The sequence below is a fragment of the Heterocephalus glaber genome, unplaced genomic scaffold (assembly GCF_053883595.1).
Source record: "Heterocephalus glaber isolate CG9 unplaced genomic scaffold, H.glaber_assembly_v1.0 deba00001461, whole genome shotgun sequence".
NCBI classification, from domain to species: Eukaryota; Metazoa; Chordata; class Mammalia; order Rodentia; family Bathyergidae; genus Heterocephalus; species Heterocephalus glaber.
Genome location: NW_028258308.1, coordinates 32465775 through 32479666, shown reverse-complemented (window position 1 = coordinate 32479666; position 13892 = coordinate 32465775). Strand labels below are relative to the sequence as shown.

The window sequence follows — 13892 nt, the reverse complement described above, 5'->3', positions numbered from 1 at the left end:
TGGTCACTTAGTAGCCACCTGGTTTATCTGATCTATTTCACAGTATTCTTCTCCAAAGTGCAAGATGAAGGTAATTCACATATGTCAAAGAGAATCCATAAAGTGAAAATTCTTGGGGAACAAGAAATTGTAAGCTGAGGTTGCTGAAATATATGGCAAGAATGAATTTTCCATGAAGTTATAAAGAAGAAAAAATAAATTTTTACTAGTTTTGCTGTCACACCTCAGATTGCAAAAGTTAGGGCCACAATGTGTGAAGAAGTGCTTAGTTAAGGTAGAAGGGCATTAAGTTAGAGGGTCTAATGCCATCTGCTAGTTTCAGGCACCCACTGAGGGTCTTGGAACATGTCCTCCAAAGAAAAGGAGAATAATATTTGTACTTCAAGCTAGCAACTTACCACTAGAAACTTGATAGGTTTGAAAACTGGTAAATTCCCTTTCAAGCTCTCCTCAGAAATAATCTTGTTTTGGGCCGGGGATTTAGCTCAGTGGTTCTGCCGCCTGCCTCACAAGTGCAAGATCCCGAGTTCAATCCCGGGTACCAAAAAAAAAAAAAAAGAAAGAAATAATCTTGTTTTATTTAACTAAAAAGCATCTTTTCTTAACTACTTTAATTTTCTTGTTTAGGGTTCCCCAGAAGTACAGATGAAGTAGTACATATGAGCTAAATACCTTATCTATACTTTTGTTTCCAATTAAACTTACACACTTCCCAGCGTTTCATTTCCTCAATAGAAAATTGATTGCCTACTATGTGCAGCTTATCTTGGAACTGATTCTGTATGATGTAATTATTACATAAGCATTCCATCGAAAGTAGTTATACCTTTATTGTAGTTGGCTTCAGAAGGCAGACAACATGGTAATTAAAAGTTCACTATCTTCAGAGGGATATACAAAATTCTAATCTTGTTTCTATCACTCATAAGTTGTGCTGTTCAAACTTGCATAGTTTATCAGTGTGAGTTTTCTCATCTAAGTCTTTTACATTTATGCACTTAATAATTAATAAAATAGTAGTAAGAAAAAAAGGACCCGGTGGAGGATTTAGCTCAGTGGTTCTGCCCACCTACCTCACAAGCACAAGGTCCTGAGTTCAATCCCTAGTACCAAAAAAAAAGAAAAAAATGACCAAAATGATGAACATATAAGCAAGAATATAACTGAATTTTAACACCTGAGTTGATTAAGCTTTCTGCTTTAGAACTTAAAGGATGTAAGTTTCAAGATTTGACGAATTTTGTTGTGTAATCATTAGTATAAAATATTAAAAAATATTTCTAGAAAATCATTAATGTTTTAATGTATAAGATGGACACAAATAACACTTTAGCATATAATCTTCTGCTTATTAATGTCTCTATAATAGAGAAGTTTGTATGTGCTGTTTCTTATGCTTATTTGATTGCCTATTATTGTACACACAGAGCCTGTCCAGATTCATTTTACCTGTCATCTCTGAATTAGAAGTCCTAAGATTAGTAAAAGTCAGAATGGCTACAGAATGGTCAGGTACAGAGCAAAAATCCCTTTATGAGCCTTAGAAACTCCTGATAGTGGCAAGTTGCTGCATAGATAATATATTGAGAACCTAAAATACCAAAAAAAAGTTTGCAGACTATCAGTTCCTCACAGACATTAAGAGATTTGGGAGGTACAAGTTTGTCTCTGGCCTGAATATTTCAATGAACCTGCAGAATTTATAACCACCCTGATTTGTATCAACCACCAGACTTCTTCAGTCTTGTTTATCTCTAAAGAATGCTGAGTTACATCTACTGTATCCTTCTCCCCTTTTCTTACTAAGTAAGTCTTCACTCTTTCCCCTTAGTGAAACATTCATTTGGTTTCTAACTGAACTCTGTCTCCTGATTTGCACATCTATTCTGCACACAAATAAAACTGCCTTTGCTTTTTTTTGTAACCTCACTTGTTACTTCTTGGCTTTTGAGATTCAGAGCTTCTGCGATTTACCATTATAACATAAACTCATCTGAATAGCTTTGGAAAGCCAAACAGACAACTTTTTAGAGCCAGAAATAGTCTAAAAACTAAGTTTTATTGTTTTTTATTATCTAAATTATATTTATTATCTAAATTTTATTCAGATAAAATTTTTTTCAAATATAATTCTGAATTGAAAACTAAAAAGTATCTATCAGTATTATTACCAATACAAAACTACAGGAAATATTTCCTACGTTTAATTTACAGTCGTTTTTGTAGCCCTGGGTCACATATTTATTTTATTTTTTTCATTCCACTGAGTCTCTTAATATTTAGCCAGCAAGATACCTAGGTGGAAAATAATTTGTCAAATGTCAGTGGAGTCTGTCAAAAAATGCCACTCTGAGGTATATGTAATATGGCTTTATCACAGTATATGTTCAGATCATGTATTTTTGTAGTGTAGGAACCTTGCAACAGTATACATCTGTTTCTTCTCTCCCCCCATCTTTTTTGATGCTGTTTTCAGTGTTTCTATATGTGAGTTCTTTTTGTGCCATGTTCAGAAAATCAACACAAATAGGAGAAAGTATTTTAATTTTTCTGTGAGAACCCTTAGCAATCAACATAGAGATCTCTACTAGTGTCAGATTGTAAGCAAGAATACTGAAATGTGGAGTAAAAAATGAAGAGTATTATCTCTGGGAGCTGAGAGAAAAGTAGTATGATTCAGTCAAGTAGTCAGAGGTTTCATATGCTTTGTGGTCTTATTCTACTGTTAATGGTGAGTTGTTCTTGCAAGTAAAATGCTTATATGCAAGATGTACTTTATACAAATTCTGTGAAAGGTTTTCTCAGGAAATAAATTTTAGAAGTATGTTGTTTTCAAGAATAGTTTTTGCTGGCCCGGGGGTTTAGTTCAGTGGCTCCGTGCCTGCCTGGCAAGCACAAAGTCCTGAGTTTGATCCCCAGTACCAAAAAAAAAAAGAATAGTTTTTGCTTTTGTGGTATACACATATATTTGCTAAGCTCTGCAGGGTCTCAGTTACAGATAACCATTTGGAATCACATTTCTGTCCTGGTGTCTGAGCCTCTCTTGTACCACCTGGTGTGGCAGTTGCTGCTGCTTCTATTCCTGAGCCAGCCAGGTAGAGCATGCTCATCTAATCTGCCAGTTTTGGAGAAGGGAGTTATGTCTTACATGCTTAAATAGAATTTATGTAAGTAGTAAAATCAGGATTGTCTATCCTTTCAATTATGATCTTTTCTGAGGTGATTCATCATTTTCTTATTGTTAAGATGGAAATCTATAATCAAATATTACCTTGCTTTACATAGTTGTCATGTAGATCCTTGAAGAATGAACAATGTCTCTAATAATTGAACATGTATTTTTATCTGTATAGATGTAGAAATACATACAAATAAAGACTGTTTGTAAAACTTTATTTAATAAATACACATTCTTCCCTCCATAATTAATAAGAACTTGAGTTCTGGACCTTATAGACAGGAATCTTCATGTACAGTGGAACCTTGAGTTACGACCCGCCTGAAATACAAACAACTTGGGTTACAGCTGGAATTTTAGTTTTAACTTATGAAAAAAGTCTTGAGTTTCAACCCAGATGCCTGCTGCTTGTGCTTCCAGGTGGTCTCGGATATAAATTTAACCCTTAAAGAGTTCTGGAAGGATCATTACAACATCTTTTCCTGTGTGGGGTTAACTGAGAAATCCTGGGCCAGTGTTTCTCTAAGGACACTAAGATCTACCTGTATAAAGGGAGAAAGACTCTGAGGGCTCTATAGAGGAGCCTGGACCTTTAGTTGAACAACTTGAGTTAAACAACCACCCATTGAGTTCGTAAGTCAGGGGGTCTACTATACAGGCATATCTCAAAGATGTGTGTTTGTTTCCCAGGCCATCCAGTAAAGCAAGAATGAAATTTTTGGTTTCCCAGTGGGTATAAAAGTTACATTTGCATTTCACTGTAGTCTAATAACTGTGTGGTACTATTATAGCTTAAAAATAATGTATAAACCTTAATTTAAAAATACTTTATAGCTTAAAACTTGTAAGAATCATCTCAATATTAAGTAAGTCATAATCTTTTTGCTAGTAGAGGGTTTTACCTCAGTGTTGGTAGCTGTCACCTGCTCAGAGTACTGGTTGCTGAAGATTGCAGTGGCTATGGAAGTTTTTTGTAATAGGAAAACTATAAAATTTTCTTTTTGAAAATCTACCTTAAAAATGTTGGTTACTGCAGCCACCTTCATCAGTTATCCTAGCTACATCTTCTAGATAAATTGGTATAGCTTCTCCATTAGCACTTGCTGCTTTACCTTTCACCTTATGTTATGGAAATAATTATTTCCTTTTTTGGGGGGGGGACCAGGGATCAAACTTGGGACCTTGCGCTTGCAAGGCAGGCAGCGGAACCACTGAGCTAAATCCCCAGCCCCCGACAATTATTTCTTTAAACCTCATGAGCCATCTTCCACTAGCTTCAAACTTTTCTTCTGTAGCTTCCTTGCTGCCTTGGTTATTCATTGCTGAGACAAAATATCCAATACTCAAAGTTAAAGGAGAAAAGTTTTATTTTGGCTAGCGTTCATAGCAGTTTCAGTGCATAGACAGCTAGCTCCAAGGTAGGATGGCATAGCAAAGGCCCATTGTAGAGGAAAAGTAGTCTATGGCAAGGTAGGCAGGAGGCAGTAAGCAGCAAACCTATCTTTCCATTTTATCCCATCCAGACTTAGAAGCCTTTTGAGATGCCACATGCACCCAGGGTGTGGCTTCCCATTACCCACACCCAGAACTATGATAAACCAAGAAGTGGTCTAACCCAGTACCATGCACCCTTAATTGCAGTGTCATATCTTTAATCCATATTCACACACCATAGATCCAGCCACCTCTGAAAACCCCCATCTATAACTGCATAAGGCTTTGAGGAGACATCTAGATACAAGCCATAACACTTCACCTGTTTGTTCCCATATAATTGAAGAGTTAAGGTCTTTGCTATGTATTAGGCTTTGACTTAAGGCAATATAGTGGCTGTTGATGTAGCTAAATCACTAAAACTATATACAGTATCAGCAATACAGATTTTTACATTCTTATTCATGCATTCACTGGCATAGCATCTTAGATTTTCTTCAAGAACTTTCCCTTTACATTCTCAACTTAACTATTTGGCCAGGAGGCCTCTCTTTCAGCCAATCTCAACTTTCAAGACACCTTCCTTGCCAAGTTTATTTATTCAGTTTTTTTATTTAAAGTGAGAAGCATACAACTCCTCCTTTCACTTGAACCCTTGAGGCCTCTATAGGGTTATTTATTGGCCTAATTTCAATATTGTATCTCAAAATGCAGAGGTCTGAGGAGGAGCAGAGACCAGTACAGCTGGTCGGCAAAACAGGCAGAACATTTCTCAGTTAAGCTCACATCTCTATGGGCATGGTCTATGGTACCTCTCTTAGTTACTTTTCTTGTTGCTGAGACAACAAATTAAAGGAGGAAAGATTTGTTTCAGTTTATAGTTGACTGCCTCCAAGGCAGGGTGGCATGGCAAATGGGGCATCACAGAGGAGAAACAGTTCATGGCAGGCAGTGCCCCTTGTATCCTAACTACAGGGATGAACACCCAGAACTATACTTCACCAATCAGAGGACTAACATAGTAATCACACATTCTTTTTTTTTTTAATCACACATTCTTAATCCCAATATCACACAATTTTAACCTAGCATCACACACCTTAGAACCAGCCATCTCTGAAAGCTCCACCTATGAGTACATGAGGCTTCAACGAGGGAAGAACATCTGCATACAAGCTGTAACAGTATCTCGAAACAATTAAGTAATAACATTTTAGATCACTAATCATAAACCATCATAACAGATGCAATAAAATGAAAATGTCTGCAGTTTTGAAAAAGTAATCAAAATACAACACAGAGTGAACACATTTTGTTAGAAAAAGTAACAGTGTTGCCACAAACCTTCCATGTATTTTTTAAAAAAAGGAGATCTGCCCTGTATAATTCCAACCCTGTCACTTTGCCACTTTGGCAAGTTTTATCTTTTTTGAAACTCATTTTCCTCATTAAAAAAAATGTGTATAACAACAATAATTACTTCTTGAGAATAAAATGACAAAAATGCATGTAAAGTTTTTGATTGAGTATATTAGCAGCATTCAAGAAACATTAGTTCTTATTATTGTTACTAGCCTATACCGAATGTGGTCTGTAAGTCCTGGACATATAATCTTGAATTTGGTCTTCAGATGATTTTCAGCCTGACTCTTCATCATCATGGACATACTATTAATATTTTTCTTGCTATCTGTGATAAGCTGAAATATTTATCTTCTCCTTCAAAGTTCTTATCTAACTGTATATACATAATTTGTCTTGCTTTAGATCAGAAATGCGTGAGAGTGGAAGACATGGGAGAGAACTTGAAGAACATTTCTGCATTTTAGCGCTTCCTCATAAAGATGGGATAGAGATATACCAGAATGGTTTAAGTACCAAAACATCTACTTTGAAGATACTAGGAAATCCTCTTCTTGGAATTTACATATTTAGACATGTTGATATTGCCTTGAATTATGCTCATAGTCGAAGCATTACAGTAGAAAGTATTATAATTTTTAAGGTAGGTAGCATAAAACAAATATTACACATGTGGATGGTTTGATTTAAATTGACCTGAACACATTTTTCCTATTAGCATAAATTAGTATTTTCATTGAATTATAAAATAATATTTATATTAGTTTTGTTAACATTTGGAATTTTCTATTTCTGACTCTTGACTGGGTGCAGCACAAAGCAAAACTCCAAAAACAAAGCCTTCATCATTTTTGCCTTCCCAAAACATATAAACTCTTAATGGTCATTTCATTTACTAGTATTATATCAGTGTCAATTTCTTAATTTTGATAATTGTGCCATGGTTGGATCCAGGGTTTATAGGAATTTTGAACTATTTGTATGCTTGGGGGGAGGGTGTCAAGCATTATTTATCGTAAAAGAAAGTAACAACTGTGTAAATACTTACCTTAGTGCAAAGTGAAGTTATCATACATCTTTTATCTGGAATATGATGTATAAATTGCCATTAGTTTTACAGAGAGTTTTTAGACATGTGAAAATGCTTATGCAATCATGTTAATGCTTTGGAAACTAAGTTAAACTATTACATGGGATGATAAAATGCACAGATTAAGAGCAGAAAGAAATGAACTCAGTTATCACTGGTAAACTGAATCATTACAATGTGGAGTTTTCTGTTCTTTCTAGTTTTCTGAATAGGCTGTTATTTCTTCCCAACTTTTTAATTGGATAAAATATAACAAAATTTTGATGTCTTAGTGTTCAGCGGTTTTAAGAACATTTATAATTGTTGCTCAATCACCACCATCCATCTCCAAAACTCTTTATCTGCAAACTAAACACTATTCCCATTAAATAATAACTGTCATTCCTCTTTCTCCATACCCTGTCAACCACCATTCTACTGCCTGTCCTATGATTTTGATTACCCTAAGTAGTACTACTCATAATTTGACAGTATTACTATATATGCTGGTTCATAATTTTACAGTATTACTGTATTCTCTTTGTAACTGACTTAACTTTATTTAGCATAATGGTCCTCAGTGTTCATCCCTATTGTCAGAATTTCCTCTATATTTTGCTTATTCATTCATCTGTCAGTAGACATTTGGTTTGCTTCTACATTTTGACTGTGTTAAATGCTTTTGTAAACATGAGTGTACAGTTGTATCTTTTTTTTATTTTATTTTATTTTTTGGTACCGGGGATCGAACTCAGGACCTTGAGGTTGCGAGGCAGGCAGCATAACTGAGCTGAATCCCTGGCCCTGTACAGTTATATCTTTAATACCTTACACTTAGTTATTTTGACTGTGCTCAGAAATGAAATGACTGGATCATATAGTAAAATGTTTTTTTTCTTAGTGTGGTTTTACTTTGTTTTGTTGGCTTTCTGAGACAGGGTCTCACTGTGTAGTTCATACGGGCCTTGAACTCACTGTGTAACCCAGGATGACCTCAGACTCGCTGGGATCCTCCTGCCTCATCCTTCTGCATGCTGGAATTACAGGTGTGTACACCACACCCAGCTTTTTTTCTTAGTTTTGACAGACCATAATGCTTTTTGCTTTTTTCTAATGGAGCTCCTACTAACCATGCATAAGGGTACCAATTTCTCCCTGTCCTTGCCAACATTTGTTATCTTCCTTTTTTAATGCTGGCCTCCTGAAATGACTTAGAGACTCTTCCCTCTTTTTTCATTTTTGGAAAAAGTTTTAGAAGAATTGATGTTAGGTCTGGGAGTGAAGCTCAGTGTTAAGAGCATTTGCTTACCATACCTGAGAACAGTGATGGCAAACCTACTGCACATGCCACACCAGGCTGTTTGTATCATTGAAAGCTCTAAAAGGTTTGCCATCACTGCCCTAGGCCCTGAATTTAATCCATAGCACCCAAAAAAAAGGACCAGCCAACTCCTAGTATTTCTATTTTTCTGTTCCCTATTTTGCCTGCTTCTGGTCTAATATATGTTATTTTCTTCTTTTTACTAATGTTTGGTTTTGTTTCTTCTTTTAGTTTCTAAAGTTGTAAAGTTATTTATTAGGTTACTGATTTGAGATCTTTCTTATTTGTTAATGTAAACATTTATATATATAAATTCCCTCTAGCACTGCTTTCTCTATGGCTCATACATTTTAGTTTGCTGTTTTTTCATTTTCTTTCATCTCTTAAGTATTTTTTTTTTTTTTTTGGTACCAGTGATTGAACTCAGGTCCTTGTGCTTGCGCAGCAGGCAGTGAAACCACTGAGCTAAATTCCCGGCCCTCTTTAGTATTTTTTAATTTCTCTTAGAATTTCTTCTTTTGGTGATTGGCTATTTTAAAAGCATATTGTTTTATAATTTCCATAGATTTGTGAATTTTCCAATTTTCCTTCTGTTGTTGGATCTCTAACCTCAGAGAATGTAATTTATATTATATCTATCTGTTTAAGTCTATTGGTACTTGATTGGTTGCCTACCATATGGTTTGTCATGAAAAACATTCCATATGTATGCTGCTTTTGTTGGAGGTAGTTTTCTACACATTAGATCTGACTGGTTTAGTGTGTGTGTTCCTGTTCTGTGTTTCCTTGCTAATAATTGAAAGTGGGTTATCAGAGTTTCCATTGTTGTTGTAGAAATATTTCTCCTTTCATTCTGTCAGCTTTTGCCTCAAACATTTTGATGGTCTGTTATTAGGTGTGAAAATGTTTATAATTGTTACATCTTTTTGCTGTATTGAGCTTTTTATTAATATCTAATTGCCATAGGCTGGGGTTGTAGAGTGTTTGCCTAGTATGTGTAAGGTCCTAGGTTTGATCCCCAGAACTACCAAGATAAAAATTAATGTCCACTTTTTCTCTCATGACTTGAGTTTTTCTAGTTTCTTGTTAGGTTTTCTACCTTTTTTATTGATAGTTTCATTTTGTTAATGTATTATGCACTTGACTTTCCCCACATCTTTGGTTCTTTGAGCATCTTTAGTACAGTTGTATTAAAATGTTTGTCTAGTACAGTGGTGGCAAACCTATGGCACACATGCTGCAGCAGGCTGTTTGTATCACTGAAAGCTCTAAAAGATTTACCATCACTGATCTAGTAGGTAGGTCTGCTTTCAGGTCTTTTTGTTTTTTTGTTTAGGGGAAGTTTTTTTGTTTCATGTTTTTGTTTTGGGTACCAGGGGTCGAACTCAGAACCTTGCATTTGCGAGGCAGGTGCAGTGCCACTGAGCTAAACCCCCGGCCCAGCCTTCAGGTTTTATTCAGAGGAAGTTTCTGTTATTTTTCCCCATTTCGGTGGACCAAAACTTCCTATTTCTTTTTATACTTCATGATTTTTGTTGTTGAACACTTGAACGTTTGAATTTAACAGTGATAACTCTGAAAATTATATCTTCTCCCTCAGTCCTTGTTTTCAGGTTTTGTGTTTTTATTTTTGTTGTAGGATATCTCTCTGACAAAGATCAGTCTGAAATGTAAACTTAAAGTCTCCTCAGGTCCTTTTCTGAGCTTGCACCTTCCTCTCTGCTTGGTGATTTCTATTTTCCTCCATATTTACTGGTGGAGTTTTTTGTTTTTGTTTTTGGATTATTTTTATTTGGGGGTGGTTTTTTTGGTTTGGTTTGGTTTTTGTTTTGGTGGTGCCAGCATTCAAACCTAGGGCCTTGTATATGCTAGCCAAGTGATTCTCCTACTGAGCTTTACCTGCAGTCCTTGGTGTCTGCTTTTAAATGTCTGCCTCCCAAGAGGAGTGGGGGATGGGGAGAGACTGGCCCTTTAAATCTGGAAGTTTTTTTTAGCTGAAAAGGACAGGGGCAGGAGCTACCACCTCTGTGTGCAATTTTTATGAGGAGTGATTAGTGATCAGAACATGTATCCCTAGTGTTTATTATTGCTGTCCCTGACTCCTACAAATGATGTGAAAGCTGCTGCAGGACACATATAGCTGCTCAACATGGGGCCCCAAGGGTTGGGAAAGGGTGACTGCTACTGCCCTATGAGTTGTGAAACTAGCCTCAGTATACCAGAAATTTGCCTAGCAAATTCATAATGATGAGATATGTCAGGTTTTATTTTAACTTTTAAATACTATGATCATCCATGTAACTCTTAAATACTACTTCGTTCATCCTTATAAATATGCTAAGACATTTTTTACCACACGCTAAGCACATGTTCTCCCACTGAACCTACATCTTGGCCCCTATTTACTAAGAATTTATTTATTCCTCTAGAGATATATTTTTACAGTTTTTGATACGTAGTATCTTGTCTTGAGAAAGGTTGTACCAATTAATATGTGAGAACAGCTGTTAGCTTACATCCTCACTAAACCTGTATATTCTTTAAAAATTTTTTTGCCAGTCTGATATATGAGAACTATTTTGTCATTATTCGTTCAATATTTTGTCTTTATTGTTGTTATTCCTGAGTTTAAATTTTCTGCTGTTTATATAGAGTTCACAAAAAATTGTATACACACTTTAAGGAAAGAAAATTTTGTATAACTATTTTAATACTAAATTTATTGAGACATCATGAGATTAATATGTTACCTTTGACCTCTACAATTATGCAATTACAAAAGATGCTCAAAGTGGTGGCCATTAGACATTTATTAGTACAGTGAACTGCTGCTTGGGTAACCTTGGCCATTGCACGTGTATTTTCAATTTCTTCTGTAAGAGCCTGCAGTGTAGTGGGTTTTCTGCAATATATGACATCCTCTAGCATCCTCCCTACAAAGATAATGCAGTCTGGAAAAAACATCATACTGTTTTTCTTTTCCTGAAGTGTATATGCACTTTTTTGGTGTACTCTGTATTTGTTGACTGTATTTAGTGAATTGCCTTTTAATATCCTCTGCCATTTGCTTGGGATTTTTTCCTTTTTACTTATGTCTGATTTGTGAATATTATCAGTTGACTAAAGAATATCTTGAACTAGGTTTTTCTCTGTATAATTTTGTTTTGTTTAATAAGCTTTTTATTTTAAATAATTGTAGATTGACAGAAGTTACAAAGATAGCATGCTAGGCAAGAGCTCTGCTACCGAGCTACATCACCAGTCATTGTTGACATTATTTCTTAGAAAAGATTTCACACTTTGATTTTAGATAAATATTTGCTTGTATTTCTTTCACAGTATTTTCCTTGTGTTTAATACATATTTAACTTATTTGATATTTATTTTGGTTTATAGGTTAACAAAGAAATTTAATTTTTTCCATTGCTCCCTACCATTTATTGAATAATCTTTTCTCACTTCATTTCTTTTAAAATGATGCCTTTAGGGGCCAGGGATTTAGCTCAGTGGTTCTGCTGCCTGCCTCCCAAGCACAAGGTCCAGAGTTTGATTCCCGGTACCAAAATAAAATAAAATAAAATGATGCCTTTAATAATATGCTATATTTTTAATATCTATGTGAACTTTTGGGGTTTTAATTTTAATTTTTTTGTTTTTTCTCTCCCTTTTCTTGTATTAAAATATTTTAATATCTGAAAGTGCAAGTCACCTGTTGTGTACCATCATTCTCTCTTTCTAAAACCTCAAATTTTAAAATAATTTTTCTAAAACTCACTTGCAAAGGTAGATTTTCTGAAACTGTTATTGGAAGGCCAGGGATTTCTACTACCTGCCTCGCAAGCACAAGGTCCTGAGTTTGATCCCTAGTACTAAAAAAAAAAAAAAAAGGTGTTATTGTAACTGCTCTAACCTCAGTTTAATTTGGAGAATTGATAAAATTGCCATGTTAAATCATCCCATTTATGTGGGAAACATCAAAAAAGTATTAGCTTTACTTTGCTGATTGATGTGTGAAAGTTTAAAGTGCTTTGATGTATTCTTTTTCTTAGGTTCTTTTTGGGAAAGTAAAGAAAATTCAACCTTCTATGGATATAAACAAAGTTTGTTTGGATCCTTCTCCTAACTTTGATTGCCATATGTCAAGAAATGTACCTTCTCTGAAAGATACCATTGAGTTACAAGCCTACAATTCAGTGGTAGGTTAACATTAGGTTTCACTTGACTTGAAATTCACTTATTATAGTGCCTAGTATGGTGACTACTTTTACTTAGATGTTCCATAGATTAATTCCTAACTTGGAACCCATACCAACTTCACTAAGACTTCACAGCAAGATCACCATAATTAATAGTAATTTGTATTTCAAAATTACTGAGTAAATTTCAAATGTTTCACCATATAAAAGAATATGGCAGGGCCGGGGATTTAGCTCAGTGGTTCTGCCACCTGCCTTGCAAGCACAAGGTCCCAAGTTCGATCCCCAGTACCAAAAAAACAAAAACAAAAAAAAAAGAGTATGACAGTTACGTTAGTTTCATTTAATCATTCTGATACATATGTATTCAAAATGCCATTTGTACTCCATAATTATATGGTTATGATTTATTAAAAATAATGTTACTTTAAAAATGAGAAGGCTATTTTGAAACAATATTATTGATTCTTTGTACTTTGGAAAATAAAACCTTTATGCACATATTAGGCATGAAGTGAAATGGCAATTTTCTTTCACATTTCGCTTATTTTGTAAGCTTCTAATGTTCTGTAGAAGGTTAAATTTTATACATAACTAAATGAAGATAAATTTTCTATATAGGAGGATATACATATTTCTATGTGTAAAAAGTATTATTTTTCTATCCAAACATAACGCAGTGGTTCAGAATGTATGCAAAACATTTAACTCTTAATAGCATAATACTTACTGTTTTAAAAACAGATTGTAGCTGCTTCTGCAAACATTGCAAATGTGTGGTGGAAAAAAAAAAGAATTTTAAGTATCTTTTTAAAATTTAGGGTTGAGTGCCCGGGGATTCAGCTCAGTGGTTCCACCGCTTGCCTCGCAAGCTCAAGGTCCCGAGTTTGATCCCTGGTACCAAAAAAAATTTAGGGTTCAAGCAGACAGGAAGGAATTGGTATACTGAAGTAGATAAATTATGTAACATCTTATAGGTATACAGCATTTTTTAAAATGTGAGCTTGAGTTTAACTGCCAAAATTCACCAGCATAAACTTGTTTCTGTTTTTTATCCTTCAGGTATACTTCTATGAATACAGTGTCTTTTCAACGCCAGTAGATAAGCCTAGGCAGTGTCTTCCATATGCAATAGTAACAGTAAAATTTATTGGTCAAAAAGTGGATAATGGACACCTTACAACATCTTCAAGATTGCTCACAACAGGATTTTCTAAGAGGCCTGGTAAAATACATGTATTGTTCTACTTCAGTAGCATTGTGCTGGTCTTAAAATTGCTGAATATTTTTAATACATTTAGTGCATCTCTAAGCAAATAGTTTTTTATAAGT

General features: G+C 34.9%; 1 protein-coding gene across 3 annotated transcripts in view; it reads left to right on the top strand.

Moving 5' to 3' along the window:
* Tex15 (testis expressed 15, meiosis and synapsis associated) overlaps nucleotides 1-13892 on the top strand; it is a 100438-nt gene that overhangs the window by 65605 nt on the left and 20941 nt on the right. For all 3 annotated transcript variants that reach the window (XM_021236856.2, XM_021236851.2, XM_021236852.2), the window contains 3 exons: nucleotides 6380-6617; nucleotides 12414-12560; nucleotides 13623-13785. In XM_021236856.2, coding sequence (XP_021092515.2) covers nucleotides 6380-6617; nucleotides 12414-12560; nucleotides 13623-13785 — 548 coding nt within the window. The remainder of the gene's footprint in view (nucleotides 1-6379; nucleotides 6618-12413; nucleotides 12561-13622; nucleotides 13786-13892) is intronic.